Source organism: Musa acuminata, chromosome BXJ3-9 (genome assembly GCF_036884655.1).
Source record: "Musa acuminata AAA Group cultivar baxijiao chromosome BXJ3-9, Cavendish_Baxijiao_AAA, whole genome shotgun sequence".
NCBI lineage: Eukaryota > Viridiplantae > Streptophyta > Magnoliopsida > Zingiberales > Musaceae > Musa > Musa acuminata.
In genome coordinates this window covers 43,464,830-43,481,911 of record NC_088357.1, presented here as the reverse complement: position 1 = coordinate 43,481,911, position 17,082 = coordinate 43,464,830, and the positions used below count along the sequence as shown (strand labels likewise).

At 39.3% G+C, this 17,082-nt stretch overlaps 3 protein-coding genes across 3 annotated transcripts; 2 read left to right on the top strand and 1 right to left on the bottom strand.

Annotated features, from left to right (window-relative positions):
- The first annotated feature begins 932 nt into the window (after nucleotides 1–932).
- LOC135650253 (putative kinase-like protein TMKL1) lies at nucleotides 933–3,654 on the top strand. Its single transcript, XM_065169522.1, has 2 exons — nucleotides 933–2,676; nucleotides 2,777–3,654. Exons 1-2 carry the CDS (start codon nucleotides 1,257–1,259, stop codon nucleotides 3,406–3,408), a joined length of 2,052 nt encoding a protein of 683 aa, XP_065025594.1. The 5' UTR covers nucleotides 933–1,256; the 3' UTR covers nucleotides 3,409–3,654.
- Nucleotides 3,655–7,420: 3,766 nt separating this feature from the next.
- Nucleotides 7,421–8,074, top strand: LOC135649084 (zinc finger protein JAGGED-like). The gene has a single exon (XM_065167190.1). It carries the CDS (start codon nucleotides 7,421–7,423, stop codon nucleotides 8,072–8,074), a length of 654 nt encoding a protein of 217 aa, XP_065023262.1.
- A 1,226-nt stretch (nucleotides 8,075–9,300) lies between these two features.
- On the bottom strand, nucleotides 9,301–15,089 carry LOC103998768 (probable voltage-gated potassium channel subunit beta). The gene is made up of 4 exons (XM_009420347.3): nucleotides 14,390–15,089; nucleotides 12,486–12,629; nucleotides 10,443–10,607; nucleotides 9,301–9,733 (listed from the first exon to the last, which is right to left on the bottom strand). Exons 1-4 carry the CDS (start codon nucleotides 14,951–14,953, stop codon nucleotides 9,620–9,622), a joined length of 987 nt encoding a protein of 328 aa, XP_009418622.2. The 5' UTR covers nucleotides 14,954–15,089; the 3' UTR covers nucleotides 9,301–9,619.
- Between the last annotated feature and the right edge of the window lie 1,993 nt (nucleotides 15,090–17,082).

The following is a 17,082-nucleotide window of genomic DNA, read 5'->3' as shown; positions in this document are numbered from 1 at the left end:
GTTTTGTTGCATATGAGTATCCAATCCCCCTGCTCACACCCTTCTTCTTCCTCTACCTTTAACCATCTTTCTACGATGTATCAGAATCGAATACGAGGTCTGCTGTCTTCTTCTACCTTGTTTTCTCTTGAGAAGTCAAGATCTTTCTTACTGTCCATCAAAGCTGGCCAGTCTTTCTTTACAGATATTAAGTGGATAAAGATTGATTTGTAGGGATTGAAAGAGGAGAAAAAGAAGATGGTTTTTTTTTTCTTTTCCAACTTTTCATTAAAGTAGATATATATTCTTTTGTTTTCATCATCAGTCTCAATCTATTGAAACAAATTAACATCTAATTAGAGAGATCACATCAAAGACACCTCACTACTTTCTACAGAAACCATAGCTATAAATTTTGATTTCAGTTTCCATTTCAACTACAAATCAGAGTTTAATTTTATTTAAATTGGAAAACATTATAGTAATGACAAGAGAGAGAGAGAGAGAGAAGGAGAGAGTGAAAGAGATGGACTTTCATGACTTTCCTGGTGACTACTTGGATATAAAGTGCATTGATTGTTCAACTCATTCAATGGTGCACAGTCCTCAAACCAGTTTTTAGTCCTCTCTATCTCTGTCACTCTGCCTCCATTATTAACACAGACCCAAAGCCTTTGTCAAAACTCATCGCTGCCTTTTGAAAGAACAATCACATGCCATGACATGAGGTGGGGTTTGGAATCCATGTGTGTGCTGTTTTCATGAAAAGGGTGTTTGACATGATCTTCAAACCACCTCTTCAATTCTACCCCAAAGTCTTAACTGATCTTTATATTTGCTGCGTGTAATCTCTGCAAGTGATCAAGAGAAGATGTGAGAAAGAAGATGTCAAGTTCAGACAGCTATTGATGTTCATATGGGAGAAGAAAAAGAGAGGAGGAGAAACATTGAAGACACAGAGACAAGCTGATCATGAATCCTCTAAATCTTATACCAGTATCTACTGATAGATACTGGGAGCTTTCTCAAGGAAAGAAACATTGTTCAGAGTGAGCAGATCTGCCACCAGAAATGAATTGGGTTTATACTGGAGGAGAACATGGGGCCCAGAGTGGGGTATTAATAAGGGGAGTGGAAATTAAGAGAAGTGTTTGCTGCTTCAATTCCCCTCACTTCCTCTGTTCCCACTATTTCTTCTCCCTCTCTGTTCTAAAAATCCCATCTTTTGGCTTCTGTGCAACTCTTCTCCTCAGCCGCTCTCCTCTTTGCTCCCAAAGATGCCTTCTTTGCCTCCAAAAGCTGCTCCTTTTCCTCTGTTTTCTCTCCTGCCATGTTCTTCCTTCTTCTTCTTCTTCTTGTGCTGCTTCGCGGTGTACTTCTTCTCCTTCGCTTCCTCGGAGCCTAGCTCAGCCGACGTCGCCCTTCTCTTCAACAAGATAAAGCCCGCGCTCCAAGGCTCCGCCACCAATGCCGAGCTCTCCTCTTGGAACGTTTCACTCCCCCTCTGCCTTTGGCGTGGCCTCCGTTGGTCTGCCGGTGGCAGCGCCGCTAAGATCCGGTGCGAGGACGACCTGGCCCTCCGCTCCAACCTTTCCCTCTCCTCCGACCCCTCACTCCACCTCCTCTCCATCCGCCTCCCGGCCGCCGCCCTAGCCGGGTCCCTCCCGCCGGAACTCGGCCTGTTCTCCTACCTCGAGTCCCTCTACCTCGACGTCAACTCCCTCACTGGGCCCATCCCCCTCGAGCTCGGGAACGCCCCCGCACTCTCCGATCTCGACCTCGCCGGCAACGCCCTCGAGGGCGCCCTCCCGCCTTCCATATGGAACCTCTGCGACCGCCTTGTCTCGCTCCGGCTTCACGAAAACGACCTCTCCGGCTCCGTTCCTGACCCGGCGATGCCCAGCTCGAGCTGCAACAAGCTTAAAGTCTTGGACTTGAGCGACAACCGGTTCCAAGGATCTTTCCCTAAGTTCGTTTCCGAGTTCAGTGGCCTGGAGGAGCTCGATCTTAGCAACAATCGCTTCTCCGGTTCGATCACGGACTCGCTCGCTGGCCTCGGAAAGCTGGTAAGGTTGAATCTTTCGTGCAACAACTTCACAGGGCCATTGCCGGCGTCCTTCGGGGAGTCCAAGTTCAAGGCGGAGGCGTTCCAGGGGAACCCGGGGCTATGTGGGCCGCCATTGGGGAAATGCGGGTCGGGCTCCGGACTGAGCTCCGGCGCGATCGCGGGCATCGTGATTGGGTTGCTGGCCGGGGCGGTGGTCCTTGCGTCGGTGTTCATTGGCTGGGTGCAGGGGAGGAAGAGGAGGAACAGAGCAAGGAAGGCGGACGAGGAGGCGGACATGGTGTTCGAGGAGGACGGAAACGGCGGCGGAGACGGGAAACTGATTGTGTTCCAGGGCGGCGAGCACCTCTCGCTCGAGGACGTGCTGAACGCCACCGGGCAGGTGATGGAGAAGACGAACTATGGAACGGTGTACAAGGCGAAGCTGGCCGACGGTGGCAACATCTCGCTTCGTCTGCTGAGGGAAGGTAGCTGCAAGGACCAAGCGGAGTGCTTGCCGGTCATCCGGCAGCTCGGGCGAGTTCGGCATGAGAATCTGACAGCACTGCGAGCGTTCTACCAAGGGAAGCGAGGGGAGAAGCTCCTCATCTACGACTACCACCCCAGTAGATCCCTCCATGACCTCCTCCATGGTAAGTCCATTAGCAGCGATCTCCATAGTCCGACGTCTTCTGGACTGCATCACATCCAAAGCTCACGACTCTGTGTTTCGATTCGATGTCGCCGCCGCAGACACCAGAGCCGGAAAGCCGCTGCTGAACTGGCCTCGACGGCACAAGATAGCCCTCGGGGTGGCGCGGGGGCTCGCGCACCTGCACACCGGCCTGGAGACGCCCATCACACACGGCAACGTGCGGTCCAAGAACGTGCTCATCGACGAGTACTTCGTGCCGAGGCTCACCGAGTTCGGGCTCGACAAGTTGATGGTCCCGGCCGTGGCGGACGAGATGGTGTCCGCCGCCAAGTGCGACGGATACAAGGCGCCGGAGCTGCAGAAGATGAAGAAGTGCGGTTCGAGGACGGACGTCTACGCCTTCGGGATCCTGCTCCTGGAGATCCTGATGGGCAGGAAGCCAGGGAAGGGGACGGGCGAGGGGGCGGACCTGCCGGCGCTGGTGAAGGTGGCGGTGCTGGAGGAGACGACGATGGAGGTGTTCGACGTGGAGGTGCTGAAGGGGACAAGGAATCCGATGGAGGACGGGCTGGTGCAGGCGCTGAAGCTGGCGATGGGCTGCTGCGCACCGGCAGCGGCGGCCAGGCCGGACATGAACGAGGTGGTGAAGCAGCTGGAGGAGAACAGGTCCCGGAACAGGTCCGCGCTGTATACGCCCACTGATAGGAGCGAGATCGGGACACCCTTCTGAGGCCATGGGAGCCAAATGGAGCTCTTCTTCCCGCTGGATCAGCTGCCACAGTGATCCTTCCTTCAACAGGCATCGATTCTCTGATGGTTTGATCTGCATCAACAACTTGATTCATAGTCTGCAGAGTTCTGTTCTTCCCTTACATTAGGAGATGATTGATTTCACTATGTGTTCAGTGTGCAGAAGTCGTGAATCCTTTTGCAATCAAGAGAACAATCGATGGTGGAATTCTTCTTTTTTGCTTGAGTTGTGAGATTTTACGGTGGTCTGACGCTTCTTCTTTGATGTGAATACGAGGTTGAAGGTTATTGGCAATTCGGTGAGGACGATAGCAAACATCGAGGAGAATTAGAGAGAATAAGCATTAGTGATTTCAACAAGCAGAAGAAAACGATGATTCCATCAACATTCACATCAATCATAATCTACTTGGAATATCTTTCTCTCTCTAAAATTGACATGCCTTAAGGATATTTGATAAGGAGCATTCAATTTGACGATACATCACATCTGACTAAGCACCTAAAGAATCTAACACGTCGATCATACTATCTTATAGCTAACTATGTCAACTCAGTGTTGATATGGATATTTGATGATTCACGGCACTAACTTTACTAACTTCGATAAGACAATCGAAAGCTCTGACATCAATGATTTATGAGGATCAAGTTGATAGAAGATAAGATTTCTCTAACTATACGAGGAAATATTTTTATTATGTTAAGAAAATTTTTTTATTCTGTTGAAGAAAATCCTTCCTCTTAATCTGTATAAATAAGAGAGGGACATGTTAATGTATTTAAGTTTTTTCACTTCTTCAATAATTGTTCTTGTCTTACAATCAAAATCAAAAGAGCTTTTTTATTATCGATAATAAATGATAAGATATCGAACTATTGAAAGTGTTGATTGGTGAATTGATGGAGACATAGCATGCACATCCATCGATGATTTGGGCAAATAGATTGGGAACTTTAGTTAAAGTGACATCTTGATCACATGGCTGATGGCCCCAAGCATCCAAAGCCACCACCCAATACATTAAGATGGCATGCTCAACATAAAAGAGAAAAGAATTAAATATTTAATTTTATAGATAATCTCAATCAAAATATGATAGGCTTAGAACTTGTGGATTAGTCCTCCACCACATGCATGGAACAACCAATGAAAATATAAGATAACTATGATTTATTGGTTTTTTTTAAAAAAAATTATGTATAATAATTCTAAATACGGGTCGAGTTTATTTATGAACTAATGTAATTGTTATAGCCTTTATACACATTATCAACCATATTCTTACTTTATAAAACACTCAAAATGTGATAAATCTTTAAAATATCTTTCCATTTTTGTTTTGAAACCAATCATTTATGTAGATAGAATGGTGACATAACAAATTCAAGACTTCTTTGGTTGCACACATTTATGTATATAATTATTTAACCTCGTATTTTGCAAACTCTATTTTTTTGTTAATAAAATTTAAGTTTCCAACTTGTCTTGGTTCATTATGTTAAAATTATTGCCTATAATGAATATTTATTGCCATCAGCGCTAATGTGTCAAAGTAAAGCAGCATGGTTGGTGGCCATATTGGCCATGCATGCAACGTTTTTGGTCCATTTTCTGTGACGATCACGGTGAGCAGCACGAAACATTAGATATCTCAACACCCTGAAACACTCCGAGTGGCAAAGGGTTGGATGAGGGTCTTGGGATCTAGAAAGGTGTTATCCATTGCTTCGCTCATTATTTGTTGTTCGATTGCATAGTAAAAAATAACTTATTTTTGGGTCAGTTTCACGTGTTGTGACGATTGTAAGAAGTGACATGAAACATTAGTCATCTCAACACTCTGAAACCCCCCCTAGTGGCATAGGATTCAATGGGGGCCTCGGGTATCAGGAAAGATTGCCCCTTGCTTCACTCATTGTTCGTTGCTTGTCGCTCGCTCACACAACAAAAAACGACCTATTTTGACTTGTTTTTAGGCTATTTTCGCTTGCTACGATGATCGTGACAAGTGGCGTGAAATGTTAGTAATCATAGTACTATGAAATCCCTCGACTAATACAGGGCTGGATGAGGGTTTCAGGTATCAAGGAAGGTGATGTCCCTTGCTACGCTTATTGTTCGTCACTCATCACTCACTAGTGCAACCAAAAATGACTTGTTTTGAACTTATTTTTGGATCGTTTTCATGTGTTAAAATGACACGAAATGTCAACTATCTCAGCACCATGGAATTATATATATATATATATATATATATATATATATATATATATATATATATATATATATATATATATATATATATAGTATCATGGTTAATGGTCATCATTTGATTGTTAACTAAAACTTCAAATGATATTAATATCTTTAAAACTTGTTATGATTAATACATTTTAAAAAGAGGAAAGTATCAAATGACAAAAGTATGGACTATAAACTAAAAAAATGAAAAATATGAAGAACGATGATGGCGGAAAATATAAATATTAAAATTCATATAGTGAACAGAGACCCTCTAGCCAATATTCTCATTTGGTCAATGTGTGTTAAATTAAAATTATTGGTAAAAAGAAAAGAGATCCTTTTACCCACATGCATGGCATTGAAATGCAAGGATTTGGTTTCAGAATGGATCATGTTAACACTTGAGCAAAGTAAATGTTGCTGAACTTTGAATTTTTTTAATAATAATGATTTTGATTGAAGTGACTTATAAATGAAAGAAAATTTGAAGTGTACCCTACTGAATGTGTAGATAATTCATTTTTACCATGATATGGAAGGAGACCAAAAATGGTGTGTTCTACAATTTATCTTCTTTGCACTCCCAAACTAATTCTTGTGATTGGAGTTGATCAATTGGTTGGCATTAAACCATGGAAAGGTCATTCAGATTGAGCTTTAATTGCATCAAGATTGGAAGATCAAGAGTTGTGGAGACCAAAAGAAGTTTGCCTCAAAGATGACATCATTCTCTACCTCATTGATGGGTATACCATCAATGTTGACATGCAAATCTACTTCTCTACAGGCTTTCTTCATCTGCATTAGTTCCTCCTTTGGTAGGTAAAGCCTCAACATATATGCAGGCTTTCTGTAATAAGTGCCTACCGATTGCACCAACTTCTTAAGGCAACCATTTGATCTCAAAGATGCATATAGATTTTTTGGCAAGAAGGCTTCAACATTTAGCCAATGCATTCACAAGTTTCCTTTCCAACTCTCTTTTCTAGATTTAACTATTTTTCTTCTCCTTTTACGACGAAAAATATGCAGAAAAACATCATCAATTTAATGGCTTGGGTATTTCTATATGAGCAAGTGGGTATGAAATTGAAATAATTAGACAGTATGCGATGTAAATTACCTGTTACAATTGTGTTTCTCACATAAAATAGATTGAACTCATGTAGACAAAGTTGAGAACAATTGGCACTTCATGATCCACACAAAAATCCTTTTGAAAGAAGCCAAAAGCGAGTGTAAGAACTGCCAGTTACAAAACTTTGATATGTAAATTAAGTAGACAACAATTTGGAAAGCTAATATGTGCTGTCATCTCACATGAGAGACAAGAATAGAGTCAATGAGGTAACTACTAATGAAGGGGGGAGGGGATGAATCAATTGTCTAGGGAAAGAAAAGTGTTTCCTAATCTATAAACCCATAATGTCTAAATATCTCATTTCTTCATTGTTGAATCTTCTAGTGATCTAGCCATCTTTGTGAGATTGGTGAGCATTCAAGGAAAGAAGACATCCCTTCAAAACAGAATCTTCCATTTTTATGCTTACTGTAATTTGCCACCCAGTATAAGAGGAGACCAATTCTCAAACACATCTCACTCCCAGAACAGTTCTTCTGCCACCTTCACTCAGTTTCCAGCAACAAAGTGGTAGTGATGTAGGTTATCTGTTCTCTACCTTCTCTTTTAATCACATACTTCTCTTGATATGTTATTAACCTAACCAGTATTCTCAGATCAAAAATGGCTGATGAGGAAGCAAGGGGTGAAGCAGAAGAGCAGGCAGCTAAGAAAGGCAAGGGGAAGAAGGCTTTCAAGTGCCGGTACTGCGACCGGGTGTTTGCAACCTCGCAAGCACTTGGTGGCCACCAAAACGGCCACCGCCGGGAACGGGATGCTGCCAGAAGGGCTGAGCGTGCAGCCGAGCTCTTCTACAGCATGCAGACGACACCAGTGCCCATGCTCTCATTCCCATCATTTCTGCACTCCAGTCAGCCGCTTGTGCATGCTGCCAGAGGCCATCTCCGGCAGCCACTGTGCCCACCATATCACCCCGTGCCACCCTCTGCTCACTACCAGCATTACCATCCACCTTATAGCTTCGACAACAACGTGGAAGCCACATCGAGGATTGATCCAAGGTACAGTTTCTCGGTTTCCCCTTATGGTGGGCATGTGCTAAGAGACGAGGAGAGCTCAAGAACTGCAAACTGTCAAAGAAGCTACAACCCTAAAATTGCTGGTAATGCAAGGGCACCGCAAGAAATGGCACAGGTGACCATGCAAGTCCCATCAGCATCCACAAACATAACCTTAGAATTTAAGCAAGACAGTGTTTGCGCTGAGGATGGTAAGAATGGCAATGAAGATAAGATAGACCTTACTCTTCATCTATGATGGCAAATACAACTATATATATTATTGGATTTATCTCAAAAAAATAAGGATTTTGATTCTTCTATTTCCACTCACAAAACTGATATATCAGTAATCAACTTGTTGTTACCTACTATTGTTCAAGTATGATTTTATATTCCACATTTCTAGAATATGCTGGTTCTCTATAGAGGGAACAATTGTATCTGGCCTAAGTAAACCATCATTAGTCTGAAAAAAAGAAACAAGATCACAAGCATCTATAAGAAGAGAGGCTCCCATTTAAATTTGGTACCTTCGTGGGAACACAATTAATCTAGCCACTGAATTTGGCCTATATAAGACAATAGATTGTGTATATAATTAATGCACACATTTAGCCAGAGAGTATACAACCTTGTTCTTCTCCATCAACAGATCCTTAGATTCTTGTCAAAATCTAACTAATAGTCCCATGAGAGATCTAATATGTCATACAAAACTACTATTCTGAGTCTCTGTCATCAACCCAGCTTAATCTTTGAGTTGCAACAATTCATGGCAATCCATTCTTCAATAGCGTTTTTATCGTTGTCCAGCTACCCAATTCATGGCAATCTCATTCAACCACTTTGAGTACTTGTGCAGAAACCACTTTGTTCCTTTGTCACAATTTGATATCAAGCAAGTCTGAAGTAATTGAATACTTGTCTGAATTTTTTTCTTTTTTTGAAATGAACTTGCTATAAGTGACAACTCTAAGTTGGACCTCATCATTTTTCCCATAAGAGATCTTGAGCAAAAAAATTGCTGCTAAATATGTACCATCAATTATTTCATATGTGACTAGGGGCCAAATCAAAACAAGATACCAAATTGTGCTCATTTGGGCATAGATCCAAGTTTCCAATCTTTGTTTGTTTACTTGATAATTTTTTATATTTCCAACGGTATGAAAATATTATTGTGCCTGGATATCTTTATCTCCTTCCTGGAAATAAATATCTCGAAAATGATATTTTTATATATTTCTTGGGAGCAATGAGACCATAATTATAATATTCATGGATAAACAGCCAAGATGAAGGTAACATCTTATATCCAAGACTGAAGAGGGACAGTATATATCTAAAAGACAAATTAAATGTGATGCTTTATCATGTAAAAAGGAAATTTTAAATGAATAATTATTAGCAATTTGAACAGTTGTAACTGACAAACACTAGTCAACAACTACAAATTGCAGAAAACACACAAAACAACAAAGATAGTCCAGTAGCATCAACATTGATAAATCAATTGTCTTCATAACCAGTTCCAATGAAACAAATTTGATACACCAGAGAAAATCCAAAAGGAGTTTATGGTTCCTCCACAACATTAATAAATCAAACTTGTCTTCATAACCGGTTTTAATAAAAATCTTTGATAGAAACCAGAACAAGTTCAAAGTTCAACAAGACCGACTGTAGTGACCCACAAAAACATCACAACTGCATAATAAATACTCACATTCCCAGACTTCAGAGCAAATATCATTCTCCACGAAATTGCAAGAAAAGATGAGAAGAATATTTCAATATGGAATCACCTGTATGATTCTGGGCGCTTGGGTTTGCTTTGAATGATTGCCTCTATCCTTTCAAGTATGTCAGGTGTCAGCTTGGGAATGACCTCAAGAGCCTTCATGTTCTCTACAATCTGTGTCAGAGACATCCTCAACTAAGGAAATTGCAACTAACAAGAAACAAAGTATGTAGACAAAGTATGAGAAATTGATATCTTATGTGAAACCAAATTTGACAATCCAACTCACAATTGGCAATATGGATCAATCTTGATCCGATCCAAATCTAAATCCTAATATCCAATCATGTTAGAGCACACCACCTATTGTTTTGTCAACATTTGATACATTATCATGCTGCAACTACCTTGTTTTTCCCATAATAAAGCATATTTCTTCCTTTTCTTTTGTTCTTCTGTTGATAATTTGCTTCCTTGATCCCAACTTGACAAGGAAAAAATGCTGTTTAATAATCGTCTTCTCCCATGTGGAGGATTATATATAAAGACACCAATGGACTTCTGTTTAGGTGGCAGCAATTTCAAAGAACCCTTTCTATATATAATTATAACACTTGGATGCTTTACTAAGTTCACCTTATTTCATACTTTGCTCGAATACCTTTTTTCACTGAGCCTCTATTATACCTACATAATATATTGTTCAAAGAATTTTTTGATATTAATTATAAAAATCAAAGAAATTGAATAAGTACTCTAGATTGTCCATCAGTAATATTGAACAAGTTGCTTCAAGTCTAGAAGTAAAAAAAATGGAAGGCGTAAAATGCTATATAGATTACAATTAATTGCATATGCTAGACGTTGAACATATATTACATACCTGACTCTCCTTGGTGGCACCAGTTATTACTGATGAAACATGTGGATTTGATGCACACCAAGCAATCGCAAGTTGAGATAAGGGAACTCCTAGTTCATCTGCAATTGGCTTCAGTCCATTTACTTTTCTTAGTGTGTCGTTAACCAGTGATCTGCTTGCAAGATTCTACAGGCACAAAACTATAATTAGAATCCAAAATTAAAAAAAAAAACTATATGTTTAAATTAAAAAGATTGAAAAATTAGATTGCTATGATAACCCTGATTGACTACATAGACTAGCAAGAAAAAAAAGTACTAGAAGAGAAACAAGAATAACCCTGATTGAGATTTTTATCACTGGTTATGAAATTTTTGGTGTTTCCTTGTAGCATAATCATTCACCATATCCAATCAAAACTTATGAAAATAATTACCATCTCTCAATTGTACCCCTAACCTTGAACTGTAAATATAATATTAAAGAAAACATGTATAAATGTGGTATTTGAAATAGCATTCTATCATTGTATAGTGGTATACAACACCTTCATTTTGTTCCACTTGTTCATCAGCAAGTGACAACTTTTTCTAATTATTTATTCCTTTCCATATTCCCATAATAATTGGGACTTATTGAATTTTCTCAAAACAAGACATGATTGGAAACAAGGTTTGGAATCTAGTAATAATGCCGATAGGTTGGCAGCCGGACTGATACGGTAGCAATACAAAATGACATACCAACAATCATTAGAGGTCAATATAGCTGCAGATCTCAGAGAAAGAGAAAGAAAGAGAGAGGAGGAGGGGGTGATGCAAGAAGGAAGTGGTAGTGATGTGAAGAGACAACAACGCCAGCACGAGGAGGAAGAGGAGGCAGCAAAGGAAGCAACAAATGTGGAGGTAGGGTGGAGGCAGAGGAGGCTGCGAGAGAGATAGAGGGAGAGAGGAGGAAGAGAAGGAGGAGGCGAAACTGTAAAGGGGGGGGAGGAGTAAGAGAGAAGCTGTCAACAGCTTGACAAAAGGAGAGTAAAGAGGGCTCCTATTTAAAAAAAAATTAAAAGTAAAAAAAAAAAAGAAGTCCAAGTATTGGGTGATAGGCTTATCACCCAATACGCATGTGTACCATCATATTTCAACTGGACTGCCCAGCACATAAAGATACCATCTGATGAACGCTATTCCAAGCCGGACATGACGACATTGCACAGAAACTGTCAACAGAGAGAAGCTGTAAGAGAGAGGGGGAGGAGAAGGAGGAGGAGGAGGAGAAACTGTAAGAGAGAGGGGGAGTAAGAGAGAAGCTGTCAACAGCTTGACAAAAGAAGAGTAAAGAGGGCTCCTGTTTAAAACAATTTAAAAAGTTCAAAAAAAAAGAAGTCCAGTATTGGGTGATAGGCTGTAAGAGAGAGGGGGAGGAGGAGGAGGCGAAACTGTAAGAAAGAGGGGGAGTAAGAGAGAAGCTGTCAACAGCTTGACAAAAGAAGAGTAAAGAGGGCTCCTATTTAAAAAATTTTAAAAAGTAAAAAAAAAAAGAAGTCCCAGTATTGGGTGATAGGCTTATCACCCGATACACACGTGTACCATCATATTTCAACTGGACTGCCCAGCCCATAAAGATACCATATGATGAACACTATTCCAAACTGGACATGACAACATTGCACAGTCTGCATAGCAAATTAGCTATCATGGCTCAGACTGATAAAAACCTAATCATATGAATCGGTATGGTCAGTTTTTTGAACCTTGGTTCAAAGTCGACTATATTTATAGCATGGAATATAAATGATAAAAATAAAGAAACTAGCTCAAACCTCAGTCTCTTTTTGACAGTGCTACAGAAGCTCATTCTGGTTTGGACATTGCATACTCCAACAGCATGATGATTTCATGGGATTACCTACCCCTAACGGAATATAGCATGGCATGGATGGCACAAATTCAATATTATCCAAATTATCAAATTGGTCTGTTGCAATTCAACTCTAAGCTTACTAATCAAAGTAAACAAAAACTACATAGTTGCATATAACAAGTGAATTAGTGTCTCCAACCTCACCTTGTAATTCTCAAGTGCAAACCGACTGTCAGCAGGTACATTTCCTTTACTGTATTTCCCAGTCAGCACTCCCGATGCTAATGGACTCCATGTGGTGAGACCCAGGCCATACGTGCTGTACAGAGGAAGGTATTCTACTTCAACCTGTATCAACATCGAAAAGATAACAAGCACAATATTTGTTTAATAAATTTTCAGTTAAAGTTTCCACAAAATATTTAATGTTAACTAAAAACAGGAGATACCAATAACATTCTAGTTCTCGACTGATTAGCAAGGCTATGTACTGACAAGTTTTATGGACTTCAGCACAATAAGTGGAAGGCTACCCATGTTGCACATCATCCATTTCCCAAGGTATTTCAAAGATTAAATTGAACAGGTTTTCAGATTGACACACTACTTCATTCTGGATTAGTTGTGTGTTCTATTTAATGGGCTTCCTCAAAGTATGGTTGGGGGACAAAATGATTGATCCTGTTACAGTTTGACCGATATCTCACTCCTGTGATATAAAAACATACAAATCTACACTACCTGATTGTAATGAAACAGAAAACAAGATGGTGAATCATTACAAGGCATAAACCATTATTCGAACTTCTGTACTTATTGTTATATAATGATCCACTTCTGAATGGAAAAAAAAACTTTTGTCTTTACTGCATCATATATCTCATCTTTTCTGGTGAGCTTACCACACCTTTAGCTAATATGTTTTTTCATGACCATACAAGTGGACATCCATAGAATAATTTGATGTTCTGACTTTCTGGTCTTAAAAAATCTCATGCTAAATAGCAATGTTAACAAGGCCTGTTTAGTGTTAATTCTATATGCAACCTCTAATTTCATTATATTGGCTAGTCAAAGCTGCAGAGATCTGACATGGTTACCACTAATCTGCAGTTACCTCTTTTGCTTCAAAAAGGTTTTGCTGCTTTGATTAAAAGAAGATACTTCAAGAACATAATAGCTATTTTTTGTGCCAGCACAACTTGAAGCATCAAGACCCACACCGAGAGAAGGGAATCCATCACAAGGGGTGAAGAGCAACAGAAAAAGGAGATGTCATAATGAAAATTTAAACCTTCAACGTATGACCCAAATACATTATCATTGGCTAGCTGGTAGTGTTTAGCCAATTTAATATTAAAGCAAATCTTTTTGTCAGCCATCATTTTCCTGGATAGTTAAAGCAATTTAGCCTACAGCAACGATCATTAGGCTTTAAATTTTCACATGCTACCGTTTCAGCTCAAACGAAGCTAAATGAACATCTATCTCATGCTAGAAAATTAAATTAGAATATCATTTCCCATGCAGAGTAATTGCTTTAGAGAAAGTTCAACCATAGAATGCTACTGAAAAAATACACCGTCTTGAGCAGAAGTAACATTCGAGAATAGATATGAAGAATGTGACATGACAGAACACTTAAAAAAGAAAAACTAAAATACTTATGCTCTTAAAGGTGAGACACAACTGATCAAAAAAAAGCTCACCTAAAAAAATTTGCACAAAAAATCTAAGCATAGGAAACTCATTCTCAATTTAGTGACTATGAGTTCCAAACAAGATTGAACCAGGGGAGAATCAATTAGTCAGCCACCAAATCAAGATCCTTCAACAAAATCATATTTTTACCCTTACTGCATAACGAATATAGCAAATCTCACTATGTATTACCAGCATGATGAAGCGAAATGCATCTACAGATCAAGTAAAAGAAATTCTTAAGATCTAAAGACTAAGAGGTCAAAGGAGGGATTCTCTTTCCAAAAAGAAAGAAGGAAAAAAGAATTACCACCATACAGATCACATCATAGAGATCTTAGCATTCACTAGATCTGAACCATGATAGAGTAGATAAGATCATGTTGGATCGGATCGGATCACATTACCTTGTGCCGAGAGAGGAGGTTGTACTCGGGCTGCTCGACGATAGGGCCGACGAGGTCGAGGCGGGAGGCGATGGCACAGGCCTCAGTGATCTGCTGGGCGGACCACTCGGAAGTGCCCCAGTAGAATGCCCAGCCCTTGTCGATGATATGGTTCATGGCGCGGACGGTCTCCTCGATGGGGGTGGCGGCGTCAGGGCGGTGGCACAAGACGACGTCGACGTAGTCCATGTCGAGGCGGCGGAGGGAGGCGCGGGTGCCCTCGACGAGGTGCTTCCGGGAGAGGCCCTTGTCGTTGGGGCCGGGGCCGCCCCAGAAGATCTTGGTGGACACGACGATGTCGGACCGGCGCCAACCGAGCTCGCGGATGGCCTGGCCCATGATCTCCTCCGCTCGGCCGTTGGCGTAGACCTCGGCGTTGTCGAAGAAGTTCACGCCGTGATCGCGGCAGCACTGCAGCAGGATCTTCGCCTCCTTGACATCGACCTGGTTCCCGAACGTGACCCACGCCCCGTACGAGAGCTGGCTCACCTTCAACCCCGATCGCCCCAAGTTCTTGTACTGCATCTTGGCTTTCTTCCTCTTCTTCGTCTCTCCCCCCCCCTCTTCGAGATAGATCTGATCTTCTCCTCCTCTTCTCTCCTCTTCTTCTTCGTGTAGAATGTTTCTATTTGAGCAGATCTGAGGATGAACTCACCGCTGCCGAAGTGAACTGATGATGGCAGAACAAGGAAAAGCGACACGAGGATTTAGGCGGTATATAAAGACGGAGCTCACCGCAGGTGCTTTACTCATTTATTACTGCAGGGAGACACGAAGAAGAAGAAGGAGAGTAGAAAGAGAGAGAGAGAACAAAATGGGACCCAGAAGCTGTAGATGGGGCCCAAAACTACTGAACACAATCTCTACCTGTTCTGTGATTGGCTCAGGAAATGGGGTCCAGAAAAAGTAATTAATTTATTAATTACAAGGAAACTCATTATCTCTAAGTTATTTATTTATTAGTTCTATGTTTGCATGTTGGTGATTCTAATTTGATGGAACTATAATTGGATGTTAAGAATGGAGTGTTAGTGAATCCAAATATCTTGATAGAATTAGATAGAAGAAAGAAATTAATTTTTTTTATAGGAAGGCTATGCAAATGATTTTTTTTTTAAATCATTGACACTGAAATTTGAATTAATAAATGCTGATAAAATAATTGACACAGAAATTATAGAATCAAATTATCCAAAATTATTTTTATTACTGATGAAGTCAAATCTATTGTTGGAGAGCTAAAGAATAAATGTCTTGTGAAGGATCAAAGGTGACTTCTCCAAAGATGCCTTTTAGAATCCAACCCGAAAAGACAAAATAAAATTGAGGTTCAAATTCAAAAGCAAATAATTTCTCATTGGTCAAACGCTCATAGCCAATACAACTGTATGATATATTAGTGTGAATTCTCACTCCTTTCTTATGGATCAAGAAAATATCTTTTCAGATATGTCATAATAGGTAGCAATGTTAATCTCATTGTCTTAAAAAATAATAATAATAAGCAATACATAAATTGAGAATTTACCCTTTTTTATGTTGAATAATTTCTATGCATTTGTCTTCATCCCGATAAAATATTTAGTTCGATATTAATTAAATAGAAGAACCAAGAATTTATAAGTTTGTTGAGTCAGAGACACTCAAATAGGACATATCACGTTAACAATATACAACATAATCATAATACTTAAAAAAGACTATTTCTCATTAAATTGATGATTATAAAACTATAACTATAGAAAGTTATTTTTTTCAAATATATATTTATTTTTTTAAATTGATAAAATCAACCTTAAGCTCTTGAGCTTGGTTTAATTTGAATCAAAATTGAATCGGATCAAAAATTGAAATTCAAATCGAGCTAGAATCCATATTCGTCAAATTAGTTCTAAATATAAAAGAGCAAAATCATTTATTCTGAAACCCAATAATTTCGATTTTGATTCGAACATCAGTTTTGTAATTTTATTATTTTTATTATTCAAAAATATAATTTTTATAAATTTTTAAATTTAAAAATAATAAAAAAAATTGATGGTTTAAATTAGAATTGAAACCATATGTTCCGTGGTCAAGACTGACGTACCTATAAATAATTTTTCCTCACAATAAATTTGCTAAATTATTTTAATTATCGAAGAGCTTTTGTTAGACATACTTTGGATCTAATAAGAAATAAGACATAAGTTACTACTATTTTATACTTTCATATTGAAGTGAGATACAATATGTAGGGCATATATAAGTGGCATTCTTCCTATATTAATTTTATTGCTTAAGATTCACGATCGAAAATTAATTAATTTAATTGATTATAATATCATATCTTTCCACAATCGATCGTATTTTAATATTATAATTCATATATAACCATATAATTTGATTTTTTTTTCCATCTCAACCTTAATTAATTGCTTGTAAGTGCCCAATATAAACGTTTTGTCCACGAGTTAAATTCTACTAATCGTTCGAATATTCTTTCTATTTCAAATATTATCGAGAAATAAATAATATTATATTAATTTTATCATATCAAATTGATGATCAAAATTAGCTAACTTGATGATTAAATATCTTGTATTTTCACAACTAATCTTATTTTTTATATTATAATTCATATAATCATATATTTCTCTTTTTCTTGATTAAAA